The sequence below is a fragment of the Melospiza melodia genome, chromosome 2 (genome assembly GCF_035770615.1).
Source record: "Melospiza melodia melodia isolate bMelMel2 chromosome 2, bMelMel2.pri, whole genome shotgun sequence".
Classification (NCBI taxonomy): Eukaryota; Metazoa; Chordata; class Aves; order Passeriformes; family Passerellidae; genus Melospiza; species Melospiza melodia.
Window position 1 is genome coordinate 25,425,829 of NC_086195.1, and position 9,901 is coordinate 25,435,729.

Consider the following 9,901-nt stretch of genomic DNA (forward strand, 5'->3'; position numbering starts at 1 on the left):
GGCTCTCCCGGGCAGAGGCAGTGGGGGCAAGCTTGGCGGACAAGGCGTGAGGCGGCACTCCGGACCGTGACTCCGCGCCGGGCTCTCCCGGGCAGAGGCAGCGGCCCTCACGGGCAGGCTCCTCCCGCCGCCCTGACGGGAAGCGCGGCCCCGCCCGGCGGGCCCCTCCCGCGGGGGGCGGACCCGGTATAAGCGCGGCCGCGGCCCCGCGCCCCCAGAGCCGCCGCGCCGCCCGCCCAGCCCTGGCCGTGCCCGTGCCCGCTCCGCCGCCCGCCGCCCCGCGCCGCCGCCCGCCGCGCCGCACCGCCATGATCGTGGAGAGCAGCCGCGACGCGGCGTCCGATGGCGGCGACGGCGGCGCCCTCAGCAGCCCCATCAACCTCGCCTACTTCTACGGGGCCTCGCCCCACTCCAGCGAGGGTAGCTGCTCGCCGGCGCACTCCTCCGCCCCGGGCTCGCCGGGATCCGACTCGGACCTCTCGGTGAGCAGCCGCGGCGGCGGCCGGAGGGACCCCCGGGGCGGCCCCCGCCCCGCGCTGCAAGGTACGGCGGGTCCCCGCGGCGGCCCCGGCTCCGGGGGGTGGCGGGGAGAGCGCGGAGCCGCGGGTCCCGCTCCGTCCCCTCGGGGGCGAAGCCTCTGGCATGGGGAAGCGGCCGAAGCGGGGAAAAGCGGGCGCGTTTGGCCGGCGCTTCGGTCCCGGTGCCGCGGTGCTCCCTTCCGGGCAGCGGAGGAGCCGCACTCCCGTGGGATGGCGAAGGGGTACGCGGAGCAGCTCTCTGGCTCCTCTCTGCTAAACCAAGCTTTAGGTGCCTTTCCACGAGAGTTTCCAGATTGTTTGGGGTTTTTCCCTATATTTATTATTTGTTAAACAGTAAACGAAATGGGTGGCTTCAGTTCGGGTTTTGTTTTCGTGTCTCCACAGTTGAACAACACATGGGGGGGGGAAAGCAGCACAGAGGACCTTTCCAGGGGGTCCGTGTGAAGAACTCCGTGAAGGAGCTCCTGCTGCACTTCAGGAGCAGCAAGCAGATGTCCTCGGCTCCTGCCACCGAGGAAAGCAAGGTAACCGGCAGCTTTCTGCGCTGACAGGCTTGGTTTTAATGGTTACTGAAGCTGGCAAGAAAGCACTCTGCGGTAATGCTAGAAATGAGCTTTATCTCCTCTGGATGGAGTCTGTGTTTTTCCTTTTCAACACATAATGGAAAAATGCAGGTGGGAAGAAATCAGAAAGAAGGTTTGCCGTGAGAGAAGGAGGCATTTAAAACTGTTCTTACTAAGGTTTATTTTCTAAAGGGAGTCTGGATAAAGATACATTTGTGTTGCGAAACCGCAGAAATTCCGTGTTGGCTGGAATGAGATCATTCATTGGAAGGGTTAGGGATTTTTCTCAGATTTGTTTGTCATGCTATTGCGCCTCTGTGCAAAGCACACAGGGTAGGCCCTTTCACTCTGAAAGGACAAAAAATTACAGGAAATTCTGAGAAGATTAAAGGCTGTTTTTGGTTTGATTAGATTATTATTTTGTGAGTGTATGTTTGAAAGCTTCCTAGATAAGTGTTTTCAGAGAGAGATATTTGCATAGGAAAGTTCATGGCATTAAAGAATTGTAAAATTGGCTGGGTTATTAATGTTTCAAAAAATTCTCTGGTCTCTGGAAGGAATAATATATTTCTCTAGATTTTCTGGAGTTTTGTGGTATTATAACAAATGGCTTGAAAAGCCTAAAGAAAAACAGTGGGTTTTATTTAAGTTTCATTAAACTATTTCCATTTTCTAACCTTAATTAAAAGCAATTAAGTTTGGGTTAGACAACCACGTACTAGAATTATTCTAAGGTATATTCTGTGTTTATAGAAGGAAGTCATGGCTGCTTTCTTGTTACTGTTTTTTTCTTTTTTTTTTGGGTGGATTGTTTTTTGTGTTTATTTGTTTTTGCTTGTTTTCCCCCAGAAATAACATTATAATAACAACAGAAAATTTTGGATTTCTCTTAACAGGCACAAGGAGGATTGGCAAACTACGAACCATACACAGGTAGACCATTTTTTAATACATATCCTGCAGTAACATTTTAAATAAATTGTGAGAGTATCCTCTAAATGGATTCTGAATTTATTTTCTTTTCATCAGAACTGAAGAGCATACTGGGCCACAGTGGCAAAAGGAAGGCTCCTGAACTCCTTTCTGATGGACCTTCTTTCAAGCGCCAAGCGAATGTTCACCCACATCTCCTGGTAAGCCTGTAGTAATTTTTTCCATGCCTTTATTTTTCATTTTCTTTTGCGTGATCAGAAACTACTAGGTACAACTATACCTCAAATTTTCTGAGGCTTGTTTTGATTTGCCTTGTGTTGTTTCGTTTTCCATATCCATCAGACCCCACCCCAGACACCAACTTCTATGGATAGCATGGAGGAGACCCATAAAGCTGAGCCCAAGCACGAGAGCAGCTCTGATCTGCTTCAGAACATTATAAACATCAAGAACGAGTCGAGCCCCATTTCCCTGAACACGGTGCAGGTGAGCTGGTTGCACTCAGTCTCCAGCCACGGCTCTCCTGCCGAGCAGTACCAGGACAGCCCGGGAACACAGGCGTTCTCCCCGTCCCAGAAGTACCAAGCGTTCCAGGACCACACCAGCCAGCACATGCTTGATCCTCCACAGCATTACCAATTCCCTGCGTCCCAGAGCCAAGATTTGTCACAGAGTTACCCCTCAGATGGCTCCTCCCTGGACTACAGGCCGTTTGTTGGCAGTGACCAGTCCCCTGCCTACCAGCAGAGCACCTTTGAGAGCCACGAGCTGCCGTACTGCCCGCCACAGAGCTTCTCCTCCCTCCTGAACGACTCAGAGGGCTCGGACAGCATCTCCGCTCCCCTCCAGCCACTGAGCAGTGCCCACCCCCAGGCTGAGGCTGTCCCTCATGCCCCCAACTTCAGCTTGCTCTCCAGCAACCTCTGTGGCAGTCTGGAGCGCAGCATCTCTCTGGCTACTCTCAATGTCTCGCTGCCTGACCAAAATGTTGCCAGGAGCACGACGCAGCTGGGCAAGTCATTTTTTCAGTGGCAAGTGGAGCAGGAGGAGAGCAAGCTGGCAAACATCTCTCAAGACCAGTTCCTCGCAAAGGATGCTGATGGAGACACGTGAGTGCTGTTTATCTTGGTGTTTCTTCTGTGGGAGGTTGGGGAGTGTTTCTGTTTGGGTTTTGGCAGACTGTGGGTTATAGTGAAGCAGTTCAATAGCGGTGTTTGTGTCACAAGTGCAGTGGTTTGGCTGATCAGGGGAAAGGTGTGGTGTTGCTGATGGCTGCCATGCAGAGCTCCAGCACACTTGAGTAGATGTGTTTTCTAATTTCAGGTGCTTATTGTTAGACTTGGTTAAAAGGGGAGTAAAACATTGCAATTTAGATGCTTTAAATTGCCCTGGTAAGAAAATATCCATGTTCCTGTCTTAGCTTCAGACCTTCTCTGTATAACTGGCAGCATAATACCTCTTCTAGACCTTTGGTTCTCTGCTGTCTTGAGCCCTGGTTTGTGTCTGGTAGTGTAACTCTGTTGCCTCTCTTTCCTGCAGCTTCCTCCACATTGCTGTGGCCCAGGGCCGTCGAGCACTCTCCTATGTTCTTGCAAGGAAGATGGCTGCCCTGCACATGCTGGATATCAAAGAGCACAATGGCCAGGTGAGGTTCTGAAAAAAATCTTTGCACCTGCTTTCTGCACCTGAATGCTTCTGCATGTCTGAATCCTGGGAAAGATGTGGTGAAATGCTTATTTAATATTAACCCCAAGATTTAGCCTGCATACTAATATTAACCTTGAGCTATTAATACTTCTTGGGATCACCTTGAGCTGGTAAAACTATGTGCTCTGCTTCATTTGTCCTGGCTTCCTAGTATTCATAATCACTGCTTAAATAATACCAGGTACCTAGGGTTTTTATTTGTTTTAGTTGCTCTTTCCTGTTAGAGATCAGATGACTAATAGCTTAAATTTTCTTCTTGATGTTTGCAGAGTGCTTTCCAGGTTGCTGTGGCTGCCAACCAGCATCTCATTGTGCAGGACCTGGTTAGCTTGGGGGCTCAGGTGAACACCACAGACTGCTGGGGCAGGACGCCGCTGCATGTCTGCGCTGAGAAGGGGCATGCCCAGGTCCTCCAGGTAAGAGCCAGGCAGGCACAGCTCTGCCCCAGCCACTGACTCTTACCCTTAGCTGCGTTGGGAAACTCTGGAAACACCACCACACCAAAAAAATCTCTCCTTTGTCTTTCTCTCTGGGTAGCCTTGTGAGTCTGTCTACACATAGAGCTTAAAGCGGGACTGAATTTCTCATTAAGGTTCTCATCAACATTTTTGAGTAATTTTGGGGGAATCCTCTAGTTTACCAAACCAAAACAGTAAGTCTCCTCTTAGCTATAGGATCAGCGAATAGTTTGGGTTGGAAAGGACTTCACAGATTTTCTAATTCTAATACCCCTGCTGTGCTCAGTGACACCTTTCACTAGACCAGATTGCTCAGAGGCCCATTCAGCCTGGCCTTGAACACTTCCAGACATACTGTTATTTATTGCAACTTTATTACAGCTATTGCAGTAAGACAATAAACAAATTTGAAGCAGTATGTGGTTTGGATAAGATGTAAATGTGTGCCTGTTCCCACTTTCGTAGGCAATCCAAAAGGGAGCTATGGGAAGCAATCAGTATGTGGACCTTGAGGCAACAAACTATGATGGTGAGTAGTTAAGAGTTTATAATTTACAGAGTTACTGGATAGTACAGTGTTTTACAGCTACTGATGGGAATGCAATAAAATGCAATATTTCCTTTTCAGATGGAAATTTACAGGTGCAGTTGACATATCTGTCAGATGAAAACGTGATTAGTCTGTGTCTGTCAGGAGCTCTTTCCTCTTACACGTGATTGCTGTGTTTGGCATGGAGAGCTTAGGTTGTAACTGGCCATTGTTAAAACATTGGAGTGCCAGTGTTGTAAGTGGATACAGTAGCCAGAATCTGGCAGTAGAAAGCTGTTCTGTTGTTCCCTTCTCCATAAACCAGCTCTTTCTAACGTACAGTTTGTACAAAAATACATTTGAGTTTGATTCTTTCACCATCTGTTGGCTGAGGGCCCAGAGTAGGCTGCTGCTTCACTGTTCTGTTGATGGACAGTACAGATCTCAGGCTGCTTGGGTCCAGTCACTGTCACCTACAAATATGGAACCATTCCTGGACTTAGTGGGGGTAGAAGCTCCTTTATCCAACCTCTGAAACCAGCTGCCAGTCAATACTTCTGTATTGCATTTGTTCATTCATGATGATTTTTGGGTTTTTTTTGTATGTTCAGGTTTGACAGCATTGCACTGTGCAGTTCTGGCCCATAATGCTGTGCTGCATGAACTGCAGAACTGTCAGCCACCTCACTCCCCTGAGGTCCAGGAGCTTCTGCTGAGAAACAAGAGCCTGGTAGAAACCATCAAGATCCTGATACAAATGGGAGCCTCTGTTGAAGCAAAAGTAAGTAAAATGCCTTAGTGTGAGGTGCCACATTCTCCAGAGAGAATGTGGAAGCAGACTGTGTTCTCCCATGCTGCATTGATTACAAGGGAAGAAGACTAATTTGAAAGCTTCCCTACAGCTTAATTTACCCAGATGGGCTGAGAATGCTCCATTTATTCAGAGCAGGGTATTACCAATGCAAACGAACCCTGGGGAAGGAGGGAGGTGACAGGCTAATCTCTAGACTAAGAATGACGCTACGCTGGCTGCAGTGAGTGAGTGTTGTAAAAGTAAGAGTATGTTTGGAGCACTCTGAGGTACCCATAGTAGTGGGGTGCTGATGACACCGTGTTCTTGGGCTGCAAATTTTAATTAAAAACTGCTTAGCTGTGCAGTTCAGGTCTGTGCTGTGCCAGACCATTACTTAGCCAAAATATCAAATATTACATTATGTAAGCTTACCTGCAGATGAGATCAGGTTCCATTGTTCATTAGATGTTGATATTAAAATATATTCAGATTCACTGTTGATGAATTGTAGTGCAAGTATGTTTGCTCAACACTCTGCAGTTACTTTGCTTTCTATTTTTATTTGTCTGTATGTTCCCCCTGGATAGGTGAAGCACCTGCAGGGAAGACTAAACAGTTTCTTTTTTTGATAGGATCGCAAAAGTGGTCGCTCCGCTTTACATTTGGCAGCAGAAGAAGCAAACCTGGAGCTCATTCGTCTCTTTTTGGAGCTGCCCAACTATCTCTCTTTTGTTAATGCAAAGGTATGGTGAATTTTCCATAATACAGACAGAGAAAAGAGAGGCTCATGCCCCCACTTTCCCTTCATGGAGTTGCTTTGTGCTCCCCAGGCTTACAATGGCAACACAGCCCTGCACGTGGCGGCCAGCCTGCAGTACCGCGTGAGCCAGCTGGACGCTGTGCGCCTGCTCATGCGCAAGGGGGCCGATCCCAGTGCCAGGAACCTGGAGAACGAGCAGCCAGTTCATCTGGTTCCTGATGGCCTTGTAGGGGAACAGGTAAAAAATTCACAGCAGCCCTCTCCTTCCCTCTGTCCATGTCCATGCAAAAGCTGTGTTCCACTCCAGAACTTTCTTTCAAGTTTTGCATTGCAGCTTTCAAGGAAAAGATTTAGCAAGTGCTATTTTATTCTTTAGATCTTCAGCTTCAACACCAAGATCAGAATATACAGACTTGAAGTTTTAGGTTTCATGTGCAGCTTTTATTTTTTCCATCTTAAAAGCTTTTACCTGTCAAGATAGGCTTTGTTTCTATAACCCTGCAATGTACTGAAGGCAATACTCCTCTTTCTCATCTCACTCTGGTCTGAGTTCATGCTTTTACTGCTCTTGTCAGAATTAGTAATGACAGTTCTTAGGCCTGAGTAATGATGAAGAAAATCACTTTTTCCTACTTGATAAAAAAACTGACTCTTGACCTAAGATTAGTAAATTAAGCACAGCTGAGTTGTTGACTGTTGCATTTCATTGGTTCAAATGCTGTAAAGTGGGATCACTTCTGGTGTGACTGAACTCAGGACCTAGGCTTGGATAAATGAATGCAAAACTGGATCTAGGGTGGGTTTTTTTAGGACTCACTTCAAGATGATGAATTCTGATGTTTCTGTCTTTTTCTCTTCTCCAGATAAGACGTATCCTGAAAGGGAAGGCGATTCAGCAGAGGGTGTCGCCGTTTTAGGCTCCATGTTTCTTGGAGTTCAGCAACTTACACTCACTGTCAGTCAGGCAGTCCTAGTCTATCTGTAAATAGAGCATTTGCCTGGTGTGGGCAAATGTTAGTTGTTTCTATGAAACAAAAGTATTTTGTTCACTATTATATAGTGGGTTACATAAAAGTAAAAAAGCCCCAAACCCAGCAATCAAATTCCTCCAGCCAAAAGGGAATGCTTCATTCCCAATATATGGAACATTTTCCTGGCTACCTGTATTTCAAAGCTGTAGTGAGACTGATTTTATTTAAACAGCCATACAGATAACTTCTAGACAAGGAAGACAAGGAAATTCTTTGGGATTTTTTTTTTTTCAAATTTTAGAGAGGGCTGATACAGGTCAAAATTGCAGAGATTGTTGTGTTTTTAGTAACACTTAAATGCAAGAGAAATTAAATATTTTTGAAGTTGAACATTTATTTATGTAACTTTGCGGCTTTGTTTCAGTATCTTGTGCAGGATTGTATATAGTCACTGACATTATTGTACAGCTGTATAGTTCTGCGAATCTATTGATCACTTGGGGAAGGATCTGGAGAAAAAAGTTCCTTGATCTTGAACTTGCAAATTGTGTACAGAGTTATAATACTACACTGGTGCAAATTGGGTAAATTCTGTTTTTCTGAAAGACTGAGGTTGGAAAGTAGAGTTATGATAGATTGTCCCTGGCACTGATTTGTGCATACTTTTGGAGTTATGTAATAAACCAGGAAAAGCTGTGGTTCCTCAGGGGACTGTGTCAGTTTTTCTCATACCCAGTAAGGGTTTTTCTTGTGATAGAACAATGGATTGAGAGAGGAGGATCATTATTTTTATAGTATGTATGTAACTTGTACTTTTAATCCTGATTCAGTGCAAGTGTTTGGCTGCACTTCGCTGTTGATGCATGCTGAAATCTCTCAATGTTAATTATAATACTTCAACATGTGTAAGCCTTACTAGTATTGGTGGGGCTTAAGCACATGCATAAGTAGCTTGCTGAATTGGGCTCTAGTTAATTCTAGAGACTTAAGGTTTTCCACCTCCTAAGCAGAGTTAGTCCATTTATGGTTTTACCTTATAGGTATAGTGGCTAGCAAAGTAATATTTGATGTTAACAGTTTTTCTATTTTTTAATAATTATTAATGGAAAATGTATACCAATGATGCTGTATACTTGTGTTCTGTTGGATAAAACTTCCTCCTGTCATTTTCTGAATGATCCATGCTGGGCTGTAATCCAGTAATATGTTCTCTGTATGGTCTTTGTTCTTAAACTGTTTTTTTTCATCACATGCAGTTCTCTGTTGTAACCATTTAATTAGTCTGATTATGCTGTTTTGGCAAAGTATGTCTTGTAGACAAGCTAAATGAAAAAATCTGATATGCAAAGGCTTAGTTGCAATGTATTTCTTGAAGGGTTATGTGTAACTTGTGTTTGAATAAACATGCTCATTCAGTTCTGGTGGTTACTGTGTGTGATACAAATACTGCTGTAGTCAAGCTTGAGGTAAAACTGATTTAGCATGGTAATAGTGTGAGGCTGAAAAGCCATTTGCTAAGATGAAATGAATTCTTACCATTGTGCTGGTTATTCTTTCTCTTGTTTTGTGCTGGTGCTCTGGGTCATGCACTGTGCACTTTGTGTTGTCTGGGAACTGAGTAGGTGTGCCCCAAATCGAATTTATAGTCCCCGGGTTGGAACCTGAACCCTTGTCCCTGCATACTGGAAAGAGTGATGGCAGTTCTGACAATGTTATGGTCTCCCCATGCCTTCCCTGCTGTGGTCCTCAGTTCTGGCAGCTCAGGCACAAGTGTCACCCAGCACAGGTGACAGTGTTTGTTAGGAAATAGGGCTGTACACATGGGGGTGGGCTGTCTCCCTCACAGGTGAGGTGGTTCTGAGCTGGCAGTGACCCCTCAGGGGGAAGAGCTGTCATCACAGCCTGTCCCAGCTGAGGAGGGAGTTGGAGAGGTGACAACAGCTGAGGTAAAAGTGGATGCAGCATTAGGATCTGTAGGAAAGGAAGAAAACCAAGAGTGCTTCTATGTAACTGTATGAACCTGCTGTCCAGCCTGCCTTCCTGCTGCTTGTGCTGAGGGTGAAAGTGTGGGAATTGGAAGAGGCCCAGAGGTGTGGAGGAGCCTCCTTGCAAGGAGCAGCAGAGTAAACGAGGACAGTCCATGACAGGCCAGAGAACCCCAGTGGGGATGAACTCACTCTCCCTTTCAGCATGAGAGCTGGAAGCTATTGATGAAGGTACCATGCACGCAACAGGCAGCGGGAAACAGAATTGAATTTCTTATTAGGATATGCAAAGGTGAAATGGCCCCTCTATGTGAACAGCTAATTGTGTCTAGGTTGTGTTTAAGGTGCTGTCATCTGCACCTCTCACTGCAGGTGACCCTGCCTTGGGTGTAACATTATTTATGCAAGGAACCTGATGGTACTGTTTCCAGTTAATTTTAATTTTTTTTATAAGACATGGTTACACAGGAGAAGGAGCTGCTGATGAGATATTCTGGCCCTTCAGATCAGCCTGATCTGACTGCCTGGCACTCCTTTCTGGTTGGCATTGACTGAGTCATCTCACATAGGGTTCAAGTACCCTGGGCTTGTAAAGGTGGCACGTGTTCAGCCAGTGCTTGAGCATGAAGCAGGTGAGAGGCATTTAGCAAGGTGTGTGGTGCT

General features: G+C 46.2%; 1 protein-coding gene across 3 annotated transcripts; it reads left to right on the forward strand.

Moving 5' to 3' along the window:
- The first annotated feature begins 356 nt into the window (after positions 1 to 356).
- Positions 357 to 8,670, forward strand: NFKBIZ (NFKB inhibitor zeta). 3 transcript variants are annotated; one of them, XM_063148173.1, is made up of 12 exons: positions 449 to 543; positions 924 to 1,063; positions 1,999 to 2,035; positions 2,132 to 2,235; positions 2,378 to 3,144; positions 3,575 to 3,680; positions 4,012 to 4,158; positions 4,666 to 4,729; positions 5,341 to 5,510; positions 6,155 to 6,265; positions 6,353 to 6,520; positions 7,146 to 8,670. In XM_063148173.1, the coding sequence occupies exons 2-12, from the start codon at positions 935 to 937 to the stop codon at positions 7,197 to 7,199; spliced, it is 1,857 nt and encodes a 618-aa protein (XP_063004243.1). In that variant the 5' UTR covers positions 449 to 543; positions 924 to 934; the 3' UTR covers positions 7,200 to 8,670. The 3 variants fall into 3 exon arrangements, with proteins under 3 accessions (XP_063004245.1, XP_063004243.1, XP_063004244.1); XM_063148175.1 differs by having other exon boundaries at positions 357 to 482; positions 6,353 to 8,670; XM_063148174.1 differs by having other exon boundaries at positions 467 to 543; positions 6,353 to 8,670.
- Positions 8,671 to 9,901: the final 1,231 nt, after the last annotated feature.

Coding starts and splice junctions, on each gene's coding strand:
- NFKBIZ (XM_063148175.1), top strand. CDS start 935: ATGGGGGGGGGAAAGCAGCACAGAGGACCTTTCCAGGGGGTCCGTGTG. Junction 3,681..4,011: donor TCAAAGAGCACAATGGCCAG/GTGAGGTTCTGA, acceptor TGATGTTTGCAG/AGTGCTTTCCAGGTTGCTGT. Junction 5,511..6,154: donor GAGCCTCTGTTGAAGCAAAA/GTAAGTAAAATG, acceptor TTTTTTTGATAG/GATCGCAAAAGTGGTCGCTC.